General features: G+C 36.2%; 2 protein-coding genes across 2 annotated transcripts in view; one reads left to right on the forward strand and one right to left on the reverse strand.

Moving 5' to 3' along the window:
• LOC121739148 (neurocalcin homolog) overlaps window positions 1–21,889 on the forward strand; it is a 296,747-nt gene that overhangs the window by 34,048 nt on the left and 240,810 nt on the right. The window lies entirely within an intron of this gene.
• On the reverse strand, window positions 7,337–8,223 carry LOC121739146. Its single transcript, XM_042131489.1, has 2 exons — window positions 7,570–8,223; window positions 7,337–7,484 (listed from the first exon to the last, which is right to left on the reverse strand). The coding sequence occupies exons 1-2, from the start codon at window positions 8,186–8,188 to the stop codon at window positions 7,381–7,383; spliced, it is 723 nt and encodes a 240-aa protein (XP_041987423.1). The 5' UTR covers window positions 8,189–8,223; the 3' UTR covers window positions 7,337–7,380.

Below are 21,889 nucleotides of genomic sequence, written 5' to 3' on the forward strand. Positions count from 1 at the left end.
ATTGGTCTGAACTTGTTTTCTATATATTATAGCGAATAAATAACCTTTCCTACCTTAACCTTTTTTATCTTCATAGGATATTTACATGAGAAGTACTGGTCAGATTAGTGTGAAAGCCGGAGAAAAACTAAAATGGCTGCCATTTTACAACCGTGAGAGAGAGAAAAATATTGAGAGCCAATTTGTCGATAAAATATGCCATAGATCATGACATGTATATATATTATGTTACGCTCAAAGACCGAAAACGCTCAGTGAGCGAAAAAATGGCTCACAACGCGTTGTGGCCATAGTGAAACCATGCCACAACGCGTTGTGAAAAAAAGTCAAAGCCATGACACTTATATATAAGTATATTTAAGTATATTAAGAACGTCACACTCAGAGTCTATCGTGCGTTGCATTGTATAATGTATTGTTCGTCTAGCTATGTACTCACTTCAGCAATGTTGGCATTACGCACTTAAATCATTTTAAACGGCCCGCCCCCTCCCCTCCCGGTCATAGTAAAAATAACCGCGACTGTGATGTCATGACACGTACGTGCCCGACTATGACATCAGGCAATCACATGCGTATCACAAATTATTACGATTCTCACGGGCCTGTCGGATGTATACCCAGTATATCATATCCTCCTCGATGTATATCTCTAGTCTCTACACTGTAAGTTCTGAATGATGAACGTGCATGTCAAATGTAAGGCAAACTAGTTTCATCCTTTAAAATTGGCCATTTTTCAAATCGAACCCATTTCTTATGCCTATGAAAAATACTGGAGATTTCCTTCTGCTGTTTCAAGGTCACGTCTTGTTGTTTTAAGATGCCACTTTAAGCGATTACACTCTAATTAAGTAGGTGTTCAAGAAGCTTAAAATTATCGATTCAACCTTTCAAAAGTTTTCAATTATACTGAACGTATGAGATAATAAAATTCCGACATTGAAATAAAAAACAAATCGGCCAAGTGCGAGTTTGACTCGCGCACGAAGGGTACCCGTACCATTAATCATTATAGAGCGAAAAAAGGCTAAAATTGTGTTTTTAAAAGCTTTTATTTAACCTGCTCTGTATGTATGTTCGGGTGAAATGGGAACTCAATTTTGAAGCCGACAGGTATAATAATAATAATAATAATAATAATTTTATTTGCAAAAATATGGTACAGAGGGTGATACAATTCAAGCAGTGTTTCACATATTTTGTCGATTTTTCGACGTGCAAAATGTTAAATAAATGTTAGTCAAGTTATTAGAATTTACTTACAGTTAGTTCGTTAGTTTTTACATAATTATCTACCTATTTATACTTATATCAAAATATTCTTATTAACTAATTTAAGTTTACATCATTATTTGTCAAAGTTTAAGTTAGTATCATAATAACCATTCAGACCTAATGGAAGTATACTTATTACAATAATTTCCCCCTTATAATATGTCGAAATTAAATTCATCGTGATTCATTTACAATAATAATTGAAATATAGTATGTCAAAGGACTATTATTCATACTAGATAAAAAACAAAATAATAAGACGAAGAAGAAGAAAGAAAAAAGTCCAATGTCAATGGTTGTTTAGAGATGTTATAAGAATATGGCCTAATACGTGGCATAAGGCACTACCTACTTATAAATATCTAACCAGAAATAGCATAAGACACTTCGTGATCATAGTCTTACAAAATATATATTTTAATTATAATTGCTCAAATAGAATATCAGTAACCAATAATCATTAATAAAGCAGCTCACAAAAGTTTGCTCAAAGTGAACTTTTCAGTAGTTTGTAATGTATCTTGCTTAGGAAAATTGAATCTATCTTTAGTACCTATTGAAGTTGCCCGCTATGTATTTCCAGTAGTGTCCGACTGAAGCTTCGGCTTCGGCCGCCTTCGGCCAAAAAAACCACCTTCGGTGAAACCTTCGGCTTTGCCGAAGGTCCGAGCGACCGTCGAAACTCGAAATTGAACGAAAGACTGAGTGAGTCGTGACTCGGGAGAGAGCGACGGACCGATCGTGTATGCAGAGGCCACTGGGAGTCACTGTCAAATACAATTTTAACAAACACTAACTTCTTAATAAATCATTTAATTAAGACGTTAGTATTTGTTTATTTTATTTATTACTCTAGTGTTGGTCTAGTCTACTGTCTAGTAAAACAAAGACTGATTGATTGGTCAAATTATTGTTATTTGTGAAATAATATTTTTTTTTTTTTTTTTACAATAGTTCAGTCAATAAAGTAGTTGTAGCATGCGTGAGCGGGAACCTAAGAGATTTCTGCTGAAACTTATTCAGAGTGCTTAGGGAAAAAACATACTCAAAGTCCTGAAGTCTAGGAGGTGAGCTGGAGTGAGGCGAGAGTGACAAGTCTCAATTTTTGGTTTTTGGCTAATAACTAAAAACGATGCATTGTAGCAAAAAAACATTCTATGTTGAAAAAAAACTTATTAAATCCTCTATAATTATGATTCTGTACACTTTTTTCTAATTCTCATCCGTTTTTGAACTACACATTTGAGTCATTCCTTAAACTTAATTAATTATTTGTAGTCCACAAATTATTAAGTAATAAATATCACGAAATCACAAACTTTATAACCATCTCCAAATCAACTTCTCTATGAGACAGTCAATATATAGGTAAACCTTCAATATTGAAGTTTTGAAATAATTAATTCATTGTAGCTAGTAGACATATCATGAACATAACTGAATTTTAAATAGATAAAACCGACTTCAAAATTATACGTAATTGAGAATTAAAACTCCGTATCTCCAAAACTACTGAACCAATTTTGATGAAACTTGCACTTGCGCACTAAGTTGAACAATACCTAGTACAACACAAAAAGAATTACTGAAATCGGACTTATAGTTTCAGAGATATGCGAACACAAACATAAAAACATACATACATACATACACTTGTAATTTGGCATATTTTTTCAGACGCTGATACAGATTACAGACAAACATATACGAAAATTGGGCAGTTCTGGAAATATTACATACATACGCGTCGAATTGATAACCTTCCTTTTTTAAGTCGGTTAAAAATTTATTACTGAAAGTCGAGCGATTAAAACTATAAACCTTCGGCTTCGGCTTCGGCCGAAGGTTGTAGCGATTGCCGATTAATCGGCTTCGGCTTCGGCCAAAAATAGACCTTCGGTCGGACACTAATTTCCAGTCGCTCACTTAGTAATAGTCGCTCGGATAGAATTTAAATATCGGAAATAGATTAATCACAATCCACTTTTTGTAAGCTCGTTCTGGACTTTATTATAAATCAATATTAGCCGTTAGTTTAGTACTTATATTTTTCGCTTACTCAAATTCACAATATGTTCATCATCAGTCGCAAAGTAATTTTTTATTTATTCGCTCGTTTTATTATTTTCCAGATAACATAATTCAGAGTTCTATGATAGCGTACTGCTTTAAATAGTAAGTGTACTAAAATGAATATTGTATACGGTGTAAAAAAACGTATTTAAAAATATGAACGTAAAGTAGTAAATACTATTGTTTTCGTCATTGTCTGTAGTTATGTTCCCACTTGTAACTTGTAAAATAGATGTAAACAATTGAAGTCTAACGCTCTTCATGCTCTATAAAATTTTGTCTACGTCATAATGTATTGCGCAGTTCAGTTGTGACTTATGACTTGTGAGAGACTACTTGGTGTAGTAGTGAATACGCTGTCAGTGTAAATGTTTGATATGGCCAGGATTTGCAAAGCATAAAATAATATTTTGAAACATACCTCGTTTACATTTTCTTGTGGTTACATCAACGATTTTGAGGTAACGACAAGAAAGTGTAAACTTTTAAATAAGAAATATAATAACGTCACCCGACCAGACGTAATAAGGAAGTATAGAAACAAAAGCTTGAATATTCTTTAAAAAATACGTAAAGGAATGTAACAAATGTACTGCCAGTGGGTATAAATTTTAGAAGTGGAACAAGAAATATTTAAAGTGTCGAAAAGTCAGAAAATGATGATGGAAAATTAAATATCCACATTAGAAAACAATATATCGAGATGACTGTGATCTTTGAAAGTGGGTAGTGCCATTCAATCATCATTGCAAGTAGCCATTGGGCAATAGACGTATAAAAACTAATCACAGAATTTTTTATATAGCAACGTTGTTCTTTCATGTCCATAGAGCTGAGGCTATTGTAGTTTCCATCAGTCCAAAAGCTATCTGGAAACTAAAATGGCTGCATCAGTTTTCATCGTGCATCATTCAGCGTGCATCGGTTACGTCCGAATCAGTTCTGCGCCATACCCTCCGTTATTAGAATATGTCTAATAACGGAGGGTATGGCTGAAGTGAAAAGCATGCCCTCGAATAGGGAGAGTGCATTACATATTCTAAATTGTATGTGTTACTCTGAGTAATCCATACTAATATTATAAATGCGAAAGTGTGTCTGTATATCTGTTACCTCTTCACGCCCGAACCGCTGAACCGATTTGTCTGAAATTTGGTACAGTCGGGTCGGGTTACTTTGACTACTATTTTTTTATAAATCTATCTGGTATAGAAGCGCTGGATGACTTATAAGTTTGATATTGATTTTATTTGGTTAATAAGGATATATGCTAATAATAAAAAAATGATATATTTAATAAATCTTTATCAGTGTACAATTATTATTAGGTACTAGAGATCGCCCAATGGTCGAAATTCGACCCTAGTTTCAAACGACATTAGGACTACTGTCTACTACCTATATTTTGTAGAAAAAGATTATCATTTTTTACCCGACTACGGCGAAGCAAAAAGGAGGGTTATTTTCAACTCTTGTCTCTGGGACTCAGCTGATCTCAGAATGGCCGTGTAAGCATTGTCTAATAGTATCTAAGATTGAATAAAAACTATAATACATTTTCAATTTGTCAACTTGTCAGCAGACTTCAACCATAAATAAAAGAGAATAATTCGTATGTATAGGCTTGTCACTCAAAAATCTGTCTTTTTTCCTAGTGTGTGTAATGTTTTATTTGTTAAAAAAATGTTTGATAAATGCATAATTTCAAAATATTAGCTCGATGCACTCCTTAACCATATAAACTATAACTGGGCACATTCACTTACGTTTCCCCATTTTTCGTCAAAAAGGATACAAAGTTTTTGGCTCACGTATTAATATATAGATTTTTTAATTGAGCCAAAGTTGATCTGTAAGAAGGGTGACTTTGTCTCCCAGATTATTTTTTAACCGACTTCCAAAAAGGAGAAGGTTACTCAATTCGACCGTATATATGTTCTTTTTTAGCATAAAACTTTTATTTATCCTGACACAGAGCTAAAGTAACTCGCTAAAATAACAGGTTTAATAATAATAGACATTTCAACATCAAAAATTTTATATTTTTTGCAAAATAAATATATACTTACTTATTTTTAACAAAAACTTACATTTACCTACCGTCTATAATTTTTATAAATAACAGAATTTTACTTACAAACAAAACATTAACTTTGAATATATGTCTATCAAAAGTATTATTTTTTTTAATAATGTAGCAAAGTAAATGCTTACAAAATAATCATATCAAGGCGTTTATGTTTGCATATCCTTCTTATTAAGATCAATCAACATCAGTCATCGATTCTTATATATTTACTTAATTATTTAGCTCAGGCACTGAGAAACAACCTTTTTTTTTTAAATTCGGGAACATTAATCTTACAGATAATATTATCCAAGCATAGCGGCAGCTTCTCGCTGGGACATGGCCCTGGACCTCACAACATTCAAACATTCTTCAAGTTCTTCATCTGTATAATCGATATAGCGACGACTAGGTACCTGGTTTACGGCGATACTTTGATGGCATTGTGAGATCTGAAATGTAATGAATTCAACTTTGGCTCAAGAGCAGCGTTGCCAGATTTTTTTTGTACCAAGTCGGGCCTTCGGAACTTTTTGAGTGAAAAAGCGGGATTCTTCAGGCAAAAGCGGGACAACGTAAAAAACGGTATAAAATCTTTTTTTTTTAATTTTTATCTATAAATTGGCGTTAAAATTACGTTTACGTGACAATAGATAGCTAAAGTAGCCAAAGAAAATCCACCCCTCTACCTCCCACACTCTCATCTTCATTACGCACCTTTCTTTCTCAGCACGCTTCACGTTCGGGCTTTCCCCGAAAAGCGGGACTGAGCCTGTCTCGCGCGGGACATATAATTTTGATGAAAAAATCGGGACGTCTGGCAACGCTGCTCAAGAGCCAATGTAAACACACTTTGTAACTAAATTTTACCAATTAAATCTCGTAAAAAAGCAATTGTTTCTTTAATCTTTCTAGTCCTTAATATATTTCTGACCTGATTTAGTATAATATTAAACGAAACTCACCGTAATATTTCAGTTTCACTATAAAATTTGCACACGTAAATTAAGCACGTTGTTACATGTCCGAACTCCGACATAAAAATGGCCGTTTCAATTTTCATATTCGCAAATAAGTGCCCAACCAATTGAAAACTAATGCCATCTAATGAATCCCGCTTGAACAAAATCGAGTGCTGCTTTAGCAGCAACGTGGCAGGAAGTTTAAACATTTTTCCGATTTGAGTCAAAGTTGCCCGCAGGAGCTAAAGAAACCGAGACGCTAACTCTGTAATAATAATTCATTTGCTCAGTAATAGAGCAAGAGCCCGTGAGGGCCAGACCTTCGTCTTTTTATAAAACCTGAAAGTTCTTCTGTGTATATCCCCAATACAGGTAAGAATGATCCCCACCCATGAAACCTGGGTAGTGGTGGCTTTGGCAGGTAATAGGTAGCAAAGGTGTAAAAATTCCGCCTCAAATTTATCAATTTATAAAACTCAATTTCTTTATATTTTATTCATAATAATATTAAAACTCGGGTTGCTCATTGCCAGACACTTAGTATGGTTACAACCCCCTGCCGGACACCCCTAAACTATTATAATTTGTAATTATACTTACGTTATATTATAAAAGCTAAATTTTACATATGTTTTTTGGAGAACTATTTAATAATGTTTCCTTAGTAGCCGGATATTGCGATCCTTTACTGCACATCTACTGTTGTTTACTCCGAATTATCTAGTAATTTTTTTTCTAATTTTATGAGAAATTTGATTGAATAAAATTATTACAGTCTGAGCAATAAATTTTTAAAACAATATTCTGTAAAAATAAAATATCAATCATATCAAAAATCTAGTAACTCAATTCATATTATTTCTAAATTTTATGAAGTTTTTTATATTTAATTCAACTGAAATTTCAAAGTCATCAAAATCTTATTGTTTATTATACGGAAGAACAATTTTTTTGTTAATAAAAAATTTAGAGGAAAATGAATTTATTTAAATCAAATATTTAATCTTCTTCATTGTCATCGTAGTTGATATCTTCATTTTCGTCGTCACTGCTACTCCACTCCCTAGATTCATCGTTATCAACATCGTCTTCTTCGCCTGCTTCTGCAATAGTAAAATAAAACCAAGTTAATTTCATTTTAATTAGTCACAAATTAATGTGAAATAATTTAACATAATTATTATATACCTGATACGGTTTTAAGCGATTCACTGACATAATTCGGTAGTTGATCCCCTTCAAACCATTTAAACTGGTAGTGGTCATCTTCCAAAATCCAACCATTATTTACTCGTTCATATGTTGTTGGTTTTTTCAAATGAGCATTGTTCCAGATAGCGCATATATAATTTGCTCGCAAAAATTGCTGTAGTAGCTCACTTTTACAAGGTGGTAAACTACTAGCGTCGAAATTTCGCAATTTTTTTCGATTAAAAGCTTCGTTCACATCAGACACTGTATAAGAGTGTATAAAAATTTGTAGTCTAGCAGCATCAACATCATTTATATTATCAACATTATATAAATAGCATATAAAATGTTGAATAACATTGAAAAGGTCTTTATGTTCATTATTATCTTCGATGATTTTGCTGTCACCAAACTTCATGAAGGCTTGCTGAAAGTCTACATATTTTTTTAATATCTTATACGGTTTCAATTTTGCTTTTCTGAAAAATGAAGGATTGTAATCACATCCTGTAATTGCATGTAATCCAGGTAAGCTTTTACAAATAGATTCTCCCAATTTTTGGTATATCTTAGTCAGGTTCACATATCTCAAATTATTTCCAGTTCCCGTAAGCATCTAAACTTGCGATTCATAATTCAGACGGTGCATATGACACATATGCACCGTATATATACACAATAAGCAGCTGATGCGAAGTAAAGGATCGCAATAGACCGAACACTCTATTTCACTCGCACCCGTTGCTATATATGCTCCTCGCGCTCACAAGTATTGTACACATTCAATACGTCTGGCAGGACGATAGAACCCTCGAAACTGTCCGGCTACTAAGGAAACATTATTAAATAGTTCTCCAAAAAACATATATAAAATTTAGCTTTTATAATATAACGTAAGTATAATTACAAATTATAATAGTTTAGGGGTGTCCGGCAGGGGGTTGTAACCATACTAAGTGTCTGGCAATGAGCAACGCGAGTTTTAATATTATTATGAATAAAATATAAAGAAATTGAGTTTTATAAATTGATAAATTTGAGGCGGAATTTTTTACACCTTTGCTACCTATTACCTGCCAAAGCCACCACTACCCAGGTTTCATGGGTGGGGATCATTCTTACCTGTATTGGGGATATACACAGAAGAACTTTCAGGTTTTATAAAAAGACGAAGGTCTGGCCCTCACGGGCTCTTGGACTATAAGATAATGAAGGTGGTCACTGGTCGCTGTCAGAGGCAATGTAAATCAGCCATCTCGGTAAATACATTTGCCAAATCCAAAGTACATCGAGCACGCGCGGCACCTTTTCTGTCTTCTGTTACGTTAAAAATAAGCGTCACACGCGAGTCACGTTCGGCTGGCGAGGTTCCAGCGCCCGCACACCTGTCCATATAAAATATCTGCTTCTACAATATCGATTACCACCCATTACTCATTAAGCCAATATTATCTGCGCCGAGTCCCATCCAAGTATCGGGCTTATCGCGGCAATATGCGTTATGCATACGGCACCAATGATACAAAGCGACTGCTAAGCCAGAAGACGGGTAATGTAGTACACTCGATTATGTTAGGGGTTTCATCGATCGTTACTGGATTTCCCATTATGCTTTCGTATTGTGTCTTACGCAGCTTTGCAAAATTGTTGGAATCTATTATGTAAAAATGTCCTTTATTTAAGAAACCTCGTTTTTAGTTCTGTTGCCGCTATGATTTCCTGATGCCGGGGCTCCCATATAAATTTTTTGGCCTTTTTGCTTGATAATAAAAAATCAATCAATAACAAAAGTTAATAACTTGAAACGCTCACAATATCGTCAATTATATATTATGTTTACTTTAATACGAGAGCGGAATGATAAGTAACTAGCCTAATACTAGAACACTTAACTTTTTCGTGATAAAATTAATTTTATTTTTTGATATAGTCTCTGTGAACCTCTATGCACTTATATTATTCACTATTGATCTTGGCGTCTTTTTTCTGAACAAAGATTGGTCAGTTCGAGATCTTGTTGAGATTCGGGTCGAGATCTTGGTCGCGAATCAAGATTTTCGGGATTTTCAATATTGAGCAAAATAATTGAAAAAATGCGTGTTTTGCTGCAAATTAATAGAAACCAATATTTTAATGATTTAATATTAAATGCATATAGGTTCTATTTCCACGGACTAAAAAGTGCGTCACAGATAGTCCGTCGTCTGCGCTTACCTGTCTACTATATTATATACCCTTAAATCTGTGGTTCGCTATTTCCAGCGCAGGTATGAACAGTCTGAAAATCTCGAAATCTTGTTACAATCTTGGACTATTTTGTCAAGATCGCGAACAGGATTTCGAAATTCAGGATTGATGGCTTTCAAGATTGAATCTTGGAAAATCACACAAGATCTTGGTGGAATCTTGATCTAGCAAAATCAAGATTGCATTCCCTAGATACACACGCATATGTTAAATGAAAAAAAAAATTGTTATGTTTCAGTTGTACCTATGGGGACCCCTAAAATTTTTAATAGTTTTACCATTTTTATATCAAAATCTTAATGCGGTTCACAGACTACACCAAGTTTCAATAGTATAGCTCTTATAGTTTCGGAGAAAAGTGGCTGTGACATACGGACGGACAGACAGACAGACAGATAGACAGACAGACAGACATGACGAATCTATAAGGGTTCCGTTTTTGCCATTTGGCGACGGAAACCTAAAAACGGGGAAAATTATTTGAAAGGGCTTATTTGAACGCGCTAATCTCAGGAACTACTGGTCCGATTTGAAAAATTCTTTTAGTGAGAGATAGCCCATTTATCGAGAAAGGCTATATATACTATTTTATCACCTAAGGCTAATAGGAGCGAAGAAATAGAGGAAAATGTCGAAATAATCGGCCAAGTGCGAGTTGGACTCGGTTTCCATACCCGTAAAAAATGTGTTTTTTGTTTGGGAGCCCTCCTTTATTATTTAATGTATTAAAATTTTATTATTTATTATTATTATTAAAGTACAAAATATATAATTAAGAATATTGTGAGTATTTCAAGTGCCTACCTGCTATCATTATTGATTACGAGCAAAAAAGGCCAAAAAAATCACGTTTGTTGTATGACAGCCCCACTTAATTATTTATTTTATTTTGTTTTTAGTATTTGTTGTTATAGCCGCAACAGATATACACAGTCTTTGAAATTGTCAGAAGTCTAGCTATAGCGGTTCTTGAGATATAGCCTAGAGACAGACAGACGGACAGACAGACAGACGGGCGGACAGACGGACAGACAGACATCGTAGTCTTAGTAGTAGGGTCCATTTTTACCCTTTGGGTACGGAACCCTAAAAATGGAGGAAATTATTTAAAATTGTTTACTATCTTAAGAAACTACTATCTAGAGCAATTTTTATGTTATTTGGCACACATGAAGATAGACCAAGTGAAAGGACATGGTTTTCTTTTTTTGCGGAAAAATGTACGGCTTCCGTGACATTCTTAAATTACGCGGGCGAAGCCACGCGGAATTTCTATAGTAATATACTAGATTCTATAGTATAGAATCTAGTATATTATACAAAAAAATCGACTTTATATTTCTCCCATACATAACGCTAATTTCATATGTAAGGACCTAATACATAATTATTAATTCGTTGGCTTCCATACAAAAAACACAATTTTTTAGACTATTTTTGCTATAATATAATGGTACGGAACCCTTCATGCGCTTGAATGGTGCGAAGGATTTTATATCCCTTTTAAAATGAAATAACCAACGCAAAGCCTTGACTTCGATTCCTGTACAACAATTTCCTATGACATTATTACCTTCTATTCAGCGATATGTAAGGGACGGAAGTCGCAATAGTTGCAGTTGTGTAGTTTTGCAAATATTTTGCCTGCAGGAGCATCCTCTATATGCTCCCGCAAATGCCCGAGCGGGTAGTAAAATGTGCGCGTAACCGACCAGTGAACCCGCAATGCGTATCCGCATTTCCAACAACCAGTAGTAAAACAAATGCTCGCGCCCCAAACACATTTTGTGTTTGCTCGAAAAATGTACAAAATGTTGTTGAATCTCCGTGTTTCAACGGAATGTCCGTAGCTAACTTTGCCTGGACTTAATCAAAAGGTGGTGTTGAAATAGTGCGCCTATTCCTCTCCTTCGCTGGTGCCTCTGTCAGCGGCAACGGCACGTTCCCAGGACTTTGTGACGCAGGCTGCTGCGTAACCCTCCCCCTCCCTCTGTTGGGTGACCATTTATTTCTTTGATCGGAATCAACAAGGTGTTGTTTCCGATCAAAGAGCGTAGTCTCAAAGTGTCTTTGCGCCTTGTTAACTCGATATATTCCTTTGACTACACGAGGCGGGTAATGGAGTAACTGGAATCCGTGCTGACGATGCAATAACCTTGACCTTCGCCGCACGCTATCAGCGCCCGCCCGCGCCCGCCACCCGACATGTCGTGCTGAACCTCCTTTCAATTAATTTATTCGTGCACAAAATAAATACAACGTGCAGTTCAACTTAATCGCAACAAAGTAAAATGGGGCTCTTGAAGCGCAGCGCATCTATTCTCATTAAAATATTTTATTTTTTACAAAAAATTAAAACCGACTTCCAAGGTAATTTTCCCTATCTAATAGAGCCTTTTTCCGAATTCGCCTAAAACTCTACTATTTCTGTTTTCAATCTTCATCATTTTGAAGTTGGTACCAGATAGCTGAATCTTCAGTCTGCCTGAATATTTGAAACTTTTGAAACTGGCACCAACTTCAAAATTATGAAGATTGAGTACAGAAATAGTTGAGTTTTAGCCGAATTCGGAAAAAGGCACTATTAGATAGGAATAATTATTTAATACTTTTTAGTTCATATTATAAGGATGTTATTATTGTTTTACCTTGAAAGTCGGTTTTAATTTTTTGTTAAAAATAATAATTTCACTCTTTTTAATTATCTAGTAAACCATCGCGTCATATCGCCTACTATACTACAGAACTCTATTCTGTCCACTCTGACTCTACGGCCGCCCGTGGCCGCTTGTGGCTGCTCGTGGCCGCTGGCGGCCGCGATTTTCAAACGATACTATGTATTACAATAATAAAGATAAAGTTTAAAATCATAATAAGACACTGAAAGTGCTCGCCTCGCCCCTGCCATTCCGGTGTGGCGCGGCTCTTAATCTATGTGTCTTAGAAACACACTAGGCTGAATTACGCCGGCGTAAATTCCGCGAACGCGATGGACGACACTATGCCGAAATTCCGTCGCGAGCCGAACTTCAGTTGAGCCGAGTCGAGTGTAAAGTTCGGCAGCGATTCGGCGGTAATGTTCAAGTTCGGCTCGCGACGGAATTTCGGCATAAGTTACTGTGTGTCGTTCATCGCGTTCCGTCCGTATTTTGTATTAGTTTGAAACGCGCCGTAAACGCGGCGGAATTTACGCTGGCGTAATTCAGCCTAGTGTGTTTAGACACTAACAGATTAAAATTGTATAAACATTAAACTTACATAGGAATTCGATCTGTATATGTATGGTAATAAGGTGCAAAATCGTGTAAATATAAATAAAAATACGATTACGAAGTATTTTTTACTCATAAATGCGATTGTGTTTCTTATTCTATTACTATGTAGATTGTTATTCAGTTTCCTTTCAATTTATACTAGTGCAATTAGTGTATTATCGAAGCAACTTACTTCTCAGAAGAAATGTCAAATGTGTGCCTTACGCTCTGGAGTTAAGGTTGAATTTGTTATGTTCAATTTTGGTGACATTGGTGATGGTGACCCTGAGGTGGTAATGATGATGATGAATGTAATTTGCATAGTAGCATATGCTTTCAGTTCGTAAAACAACGCCGAAACCACCAAACTTGTATCTATTAGGAATCTGGGGTTCTCTTAGTATCTTCGGAACCGTAGTATTCCTTGGTGCTAAATCTTGCGTTTTGGTAGCATATGCTTATTTTTTTTTATGAAATAAGTGGGCAAACGAGCAAACGGGTCACCTGATGGAAAGCAACTTCCGTCGCCCATGGACACTCGTAGCATCAGAAGAGCGGCAAGTGCGTTGCCGGCCTTTTAAGAGGGAATAGGGTAATAGGGGAGGGTAGAGAAGGGAAGGGAAGGGAATAGTTGAGGGTAGGGAAGGAAATAGGGTAGGGGTTAGGGGATTGGGCCTCCGGTAAACTCACTCACTCGGCGAAACACAGCGCAAGCGCTGTTTCACGCTGGTTTTCTGTGAGAACGTGGTATTTATCCGGTCGAGCCGGCCCATTCGTGCCGAAGCATGGCTCTCCCACGCTTAGGATACTTCTCATTAAACCAAAATCACCATATGTTTCCATATAAATTTTGAGGAGTTCCGTCGATTACTCCTGGATCCCATCATCAGGTCACCATTTTTGTGAACATGGTACCAAATTGGGGTGAAACCTAATAAAAGAAAATAAAAAATTTTTAAAATCGGTTCTCAAACGGCGGAGTAATCGTTGAACATACAAAAAAAAAAAAAAACTCCACAGCCGAACATATAACTTTTTGGAAGTCGGTTAAAAATGTTTCGACGTGTGCATTGGGTGCTCTTAAACTGCACGACTTGTCTAATTTGTTTCAGTAAGTAAGCGACAAATATTTCGTCGCTTACTTACTTTATACCTCGATCGGGAATCGCAGACACAATAGATTTTTAATTGTTGTGCGACAGCCGGGTGCCGCTTGGGGATTGATGGGTTAAAGGGCGATGTTAAGTCGAGTACGACTCAAGTGCAGTCGGTGCCTCAACGGTGTAAAGCTAATAAAGGAAAACTTTTAATTGGAAGTATTCGAACGACGAGCGACGTCGAAGTTACATTTTCATGAGAACCACACTTTAATAAACTGAATAAGTATAAGCTCCATGGGTGATGCACTTCGTGAAGCTATCAGCTCATAAGTGTCGCCATCGTGCATGCTATTAACTTTCAAAGGATAGGAAATAGCTTAAAGATCAAAGTGAGGACATTTACACGAGTGCAATTTTCTCTAATATGACTTCCAGTGTTTACTACGGCTCTAGTAGCTAATGTCTGTATCATTGTCACCAGTAATTATCACTAGAACTAATAACGCAGGAAATAGGAAGCGAAGCAGTTATAATTGTAGGAAAACAGTTAAAAACTTAGTTTGTAGCGATTAATTGTGGGTACGACGGCCGGTTGGCTGGTGAGTTATTAATGCGATAGATCAAAGAGCAAATGTGTCGCTTTGCAATAGTTGAAAAACTTCATAACTACTACTTTTGTGAAGTTGTGTGTTTTGCGCTACTTACCTTGTGTATTAATTAATAGTTTCCAATATTAATAACCGACAAAACCATTAGTAACCAACTCGTTGACATTCGCTTGGTAGTAAAGACTTTTGGAAACTTCCCAACCCTCAACCCAGTGATAATCAAAATAAGTAGTTAAATAAGTCATTTATGATAGGAATTTGTATGATTGGTAGGACTGATTTACACATGGTGCTGGTCAGCTGGGTCCTGGTCAAGTTGGCCTTAAAAACTCTATATTATTATTAATATCGGATCCATCCCGCACTCTCAGAGCGTCCGCGTCCATATTATCGTTTGTACGTTAACTAACAGGTATTCTCCAATCTTGCCAAACGTGATTGAACTATCCACGTAAAAGTTTTATTTCGCTTTTGAAATATTTCTCCCCTTCAAACCTGAGTCAATGTTTGATTTGGTGCTGTATCTTATGAGATACAGCACCAAATCATACTAGCTAGATATCCGTATCTGATAAAAATCTCCTGTGCTATATGTAGCACAGGAGATTTTTATCAGATACGGATATCTAGCTAGTAACTTCAGGTGGTACTGGGATATATTGGACAATAATTCCTTTTAAAATTAACAGCACAAGATCAATTTAAACTTATTAAACGTCCTGTTTTGAAACAAATTATTATCTGTATAAAATAATATTATTCGATTGAAAATACAAATTACCCCGCAGATTACACGTGGCGACAGGAGTAATTAGTTCTGTCGCTGATATTCCGTTCGCCGCGGAAAATTGGTGTTAGTTAGTAGTTCACTATGATGAAATTCGAAAAAGCGTTCCAAACAAACTTTACACCGGCTTGTATCGAAAACTAATTACGAATGCAAATAACCTTTTCCATACCTACGTAAAGTTGTCATATAGGTATATGGTGAATTTTTTTTATTAAAACATACAAATGTTGAAAATAGCATAGAGGAACATTTACATCTAAATTAGATGTTCATGTAGATACAAACGTGACGAAGGTCCAGGCTCTACTTTCAACGTGGCGTCATATTCACATGCACATTATATACGTCGTCTGACGTCGAAAACTTTATGACGAATTGTAACAAAGCGGGAAAGTTTCACACTTGAGCAACACTGCGAGAAATGACAATAACGCCATATCATCACAGCTTGAATATTAAAACCTTGTTAACAGCTCCTACGTTTGTAGTAAAAGTGCTTCGCTTGAATTGCTGATCATGATTTTTATTATTATATCCCTTTCCTTTTGGGTTATATTTTTTGTAGATCCTATGACAGCTTTGCCCATGTGTACACTGTATCCCTGATATCATTTAACAAAGTTGTAGGCGCGGGGAATGTATCTTTCAAGAAGCATTGTTATGACTTATGAGTTATTATAATAAAAGGTGGAAAGAGACAAATAGGCGAAGCGATTCCTTCCGGTGGCGAAAGCCAATTTCCTCATTGTATTGTGGTTTAGATATTGTAGTTTTCAATTCGTGCAATATATAAAATGTATGAAATATGTTTGATACAAAGGATTTTATTTAATTATTATGGAAAGGTTACTTAATAATTATAATATGATAACCGTTAGCCATAATATAAGCTAACCCGAAATACCTGTTTATTAAATCTAAATCCGATGTGATGACCACTTCATAACTCGTTGCATCTCAGCCAAAAATAATGTTGCTAGTTGACTAATGTATTTGCAACTGATTAATGAATTAATATATTATATTGACATTCGTGATAATTGATGAAGTACACACGTTTTGTTTAATGATCTTTAGAACTGATTTCAGGTAATAAGGTAATTCATGGAATCCTAGATATTAATAATAATCAATAAATAATCATTAATTAACCCAAGATCAGAACCTACCGATTTAACTGTTAAATCTTGACATTGGACCATCTAGTAGCATAAATCAATCGCTCGATCGACAGTAGGCATGTCTCTATGGTCTATTGCCACTCTGTAATCTAAATGTCCTATTACGACTTTCCTCTGTTACTAAGGTGCCAAATGCCAATGAATATCTGGTTTCATATTGCAGCCCGAAGGCTTTTACGGATTATGGCGTCGACCTTGAGTAGTTAAGCCATTCAATAATCAGCGGCCGCGTAATATCGAGTCCAAACAAACAATATGATCTGGTCGCCGGCAAAATTCGTGCCAGATCCCCGGAACGTGCCCTAATGACCCGTTATGCACCTCGGAAATTAAAACATTGCAATTACTTTTATCTGTAAAAGTCTGAGTCAATTCAACTCAGTCAATACTCTGTAATCCCAATTGTACGTAAGTAGTGTAGTGTAAGCTGTTACGGATATAATATATAATAATTTTGCGTTCAAATTTCACACCGTCTCCATCCGATTTATTAGCTAGTGATGAAAGTATTTATTGGGTACCTTTTAAGGGTTCCGTACCCAAAGGGTATAAACGGGACCCTATTACTGAGACTGCGATGTCTGTCCGTCTGTCTGTCTCCAGGCTATCTCAAGAACAGCTATCGCTATAGCTAGACTTTTGAAATTTTCAAAGATTGTGAAGAACATAATAAAATATTTTAGGGGGGCTCCCATACAACAAACGTGATTTTTTAATATTTTATTATAATATTAAATTAAAATAAAAAATTTAATAAAAATTTAAATTTTTGTATGGGAGCCCCATACACTTCATGTGCAATGTCAACAATTGTATGAACCTTCGTGACTAACCTCGTGGTAAACTAAGTTTGTAACCACTCGGTAAAGTCATTGCACGTGTTTGCATTGTCCTCTTCATTAGGATTATCGACAACAAAGGATTAGCTAGTACAAAATCAGCGCCTGTTACAGGCTTTTATCTAATTAAATCGGGGTACTCGTTTGCCGCCACCACCCTCCACCTCCATGTCTGTTTCATTTTTATTACAGTACTAGATGTTTAAGCCGCGACGCCCGCGTAATTTAATGTCACGGAAACCGTACATATTTTCAAATAATTTCCCCCCGTTTTTTCCACACTTTCCTCTATTTCTTTGCCATTAGTATAAGCGTGATAAAATATAGCTTGTAGCCTTCCTCGATAAATAGGCTATCTAACACTGAAAGATTTTTTTTCAAATCGGACCAGTAGCACAGAATATATATTAGTAGTACCAACCAGTAGTTCCTGAGATTAGCGCGCTCAAACGACTTTATTACAATAATTACAATAACTTTATTACAAGATTACAATAAATAAATCTTAAAAAAGCCTTAAGGACTAGGTGATTTTTCAATGTTACTTTTAAGTAATTTTTATTATTGGTAGGTACAGTAAGACCTCGATATTAATGGCTTTTGGTGATCGTTTTTTTTTTTTATGTTTTTTACAAACAGTTTCGTGTCTCTACAAAATTTGTAGAAACATGAAATTGCCGAGAGTTTGAAGAGTAGCAACGATTAATTTTTCCAACGTATCGAATTTCGTGCGTTACTTATACTTGTAATTATAGTTTCAACTAAAGCTCTTAAATAGTTATTTTAGAGACTAAGGACCTGTTTCACCGCTTCCTGATAAGGCTATCCACCACTTAATTTGACAGATGGAGTATGGAAAATCTGTCAAATAACCCTATCGGGCACCTTATCAGGAAGCGGTGAAACAGGCCATAAGATAAATCATGGATTTACTTTGTTGAATTTAGGAATAATATTTATTCTCTTTGATATAAAAGTGTATTTGTAGTAAAATAGAGATCGCGAAATAAAAGAGTAAGATTCGTATCTGCAGGTTTAGTTCATAGTTATATTCTGCATGAATCATGCAATGAGCATAAATTTGCAGTGTCTACGATCTAGATCCGCGTTATCGTGTGATTTCAGATCGCATCGTTGTCGTGCTGTAAGCTTATAAACAAATTAAATGTCACAGCGCATTTTAGATAGAGCTTTATGTGTCACACGGTATTCAGTTCCTAGAGATGCCATCCTCCATTCCTCCCCAATCTATGTCACTACGATGAGGAAGTTAGACATAAAATAAAATCGGCCGAGTACGAGTCGGACTTGCGGTTCCGTACCGTTAAATAAGGCAAAAATTGTGATTTTGTATTGGAGCGTAGCGTATACGAGCAAAAAATAGAAAAAAATCACGTTTGTTGTACGGGAGCCCCCCCTTAAATATTTAATTTATTTTGTTTTTAGTATTTGTTGTTATAGCGGCAACAGATTTACACAATCTATGAAAATTTCAGAAGTCTAGCTATAACGGTTCTCGAGTTACAGCCTGGACATACACCGACAGACAGACGGACAGACATCGAAGTCTTAGTAATAGGGTCCCGTTTTTACCCTTTGGGTACGGAACCCTAAAACGGTCGCTTTGGAGACTCATAATATTATAAATCATAAAATGATTCATTTTCTAAAAATCGCAAAATGGTTACTACTCTCTCTGCTTGCAATGAATTGCAAGCAGAGACTACTAGACTCTTACTACTCTCTCTGCTTACAATGAATTGCAAGCAGAGACTACTAGACTCTTACTACTCTCTCTGCTTACAATGAATTGCAAGCAGAGACAACTAGACTCTTACTACTCTCTCTGCTTGTAATTCATTGCAAGCAGAGAGAGTAGTAAGAGTCTAGTAATAGTTAAGTCCATTGTCCACACTGTGCACTTTCATCTTCAATTTTCGTCATCAACATTCATATTGGAGCAGTCAATAATTGAATGCCTCAAGGAACGATACGCCAATATTTGTCATTTTTGAAGTTTGGATACGGTCAGAGCCGTCAGAGGGCATGTGTCGCGGACACGCCTCACGTTCGCTGTTGACTGCGCTATAAGGCATGCCCTTGACGAACAGAAAAAGGCACAGTGTGGACATTCGTCAGTTTGACAGTTTTGACAATTCATTTTCTGAATTGATTTGAGAGGAATTTTAAAATTTGACCATGAAGATATGTCAATGTCGTGGGTTTGACATCATCAGAAAGCCATATTTTTGTAGTTTGACAGGAAAACAACTGCATTGTAATCTAATAGTAGAATCACACTAGAGTGAAAAATAAACCCATCTGCCTCGGGCGTGCATTACACAATTATATTACTCGTATTACAGAATATGGTCAATTGGTCCACTCAATTGCATTAGCGCACAAAACGCGAACGGGATTATAATTATTATTACAATTTATGATTGCAAAGGCTATTGTTTGCGTTGGGCGGTGCTGGATAACCACGATTGCAACTATGATCAATGGGCAGCTGTCTACAGTGTACTCGATCGACGTCGATCATGGTGGATAAACTATGCCTTTGGCCGACTCTCTCTTTTTCGCAAGTTACACGCTTATTTTAGTACTAGGATCTATGGTGTATATGTCGCAGCCGACAGGTCTAAATAGCCGTTCAATCAAACAGCTAGCCCTTTGACTGAACAGCGCCATTCAATCACACGTCTAGCTTTTATATTGAATATTTTAGTCGCTCAAAACGTGCAACACTACAGCTGATTCAAAAGCCGCCGTCTAATTGAAGTAGTTCAGCGCGCACCGCTGCGGCGCTAGGTGCGTTTTATCTATACTTTTATACTAATATTATAAATGCGAAAGTATCTCTGTCTGTCTGTCTGTCTGTCTCGCTTTCACGCCAAAACTACCGAACCGATTGTAATGAAAGTTTGTATACAGATAGTCTAAAGCCTGAGAAAGGACCTAGGCTACTTTTTTACTGGAAGAAAGGACGAAGGGGGTGAAAATACGAAATTTGTTCAAATTAAGTTAGTTCCAAAAATTCATACTAGATGGCGCCGTGCGTCTCTTACATCGAGCTAACGCTTGCCTAACATCTTTCTATAAGAGGTGGTATCATTTCGGGTTTCAATTTTTTTCGATTGTTATTTCTTTTTTACGTTATTTAATAAGTCAGTACTTTATATTATATACAGTGACGTAACCTTAAACCTATCAATGATAAATAGTTTATGGGTAAAGTTGTGTAATTGGGGGGCTAAATAAGTTTTAAAATTTGGCATAAAATATAAAGTTTAATTTAAAAAAATGAAATATTATGTGGACACTGCACAGCTGTTTTGATTTAAGGGGTACCAGGGTTTTTTTATAAAAGCTTTTGACACCAATTTTGTTGACATCGCGCGCTATAAACTGAAGTCCACGCGGACGAAGTCGCGGGCAACAGCTAGTTTACAATATGCAACATGTCAACTAGCAGGTGTTTGTTGGTGTTTGTGGTTGTTTTTCGGAAAGAAGTTAATAAAAGTTACAAGTGTTATTAAAGAGACAAAAATTTTTGTTATTAAAATTTCAACAAATATTCGAGGACAAATTACGGGATTATGAAATGGATGGACGCAGCCTCCCCCGAAAGGGGGGTTCGGGGGGCATAGCCCCCCGTCAAAACAAAAACAAACACAATCCAGAAAATCCAAAAGTTGGTTAGGTTACGTTAGAACTTAGACCACAACGCAGAGGGAGCTGAGCGAGCGCAGCGAGCGTGCTGCGGCAGCAGCCGGCGACCGCCGCCAAATGAAAGGGGGCCAAAAAAAATTTTGCCAAAACAAAAACAAACCAGTTGGCTAAGCGTCGTCTAGCTGTAGTGTTGAACGTAGTAGTCAACAAGTCGGCTAAACGACGTATAGCCGTGTGATTGAATGGCGTTGTTCAGTCAAAGGGCTAGCTGTTTGATTGAACGGCTATTTAGATCAGTCGGCTGCGACATATACATCATAATGTTAGGAACAAGCGTTCGTAAAAGTTAGTATTAATTTTGAAACTGAAAAATTGGAGTGTTCAACAGCAAATATTTTCATGCTCGAAAATGAGCTCTGGTTAAACTCGTGAATTTAATTTTCTTTGGGAATCTATCTCTATGTGGCTGCGAGTAGGCCAGCGCTACACAGCCTCAAACCGTATGCTTTTACGGACTTTTAATTACCTACACTTTTTAATTAGGGCTTTTAAAAGTCTAATGTTTATATTTGTTTAGCTAAAATCGCCCAAGGCACTGAGTGAGCTGTTTGCTCTTATTTTAC

Source organism: Aricia agestis, chromosome Z (genome assembly GCF_905147365.1).
Source record: "Aricia agestis chromosome Z, ilAriAges1.1, whole genome shotgun sequence".
NCBI classification, from domain to species: Eukaryota; Metazoa; Arthropoda; class Insecta; order Lepidoptera; family Lycaenidae; genus Aricia; species Aricia agestis.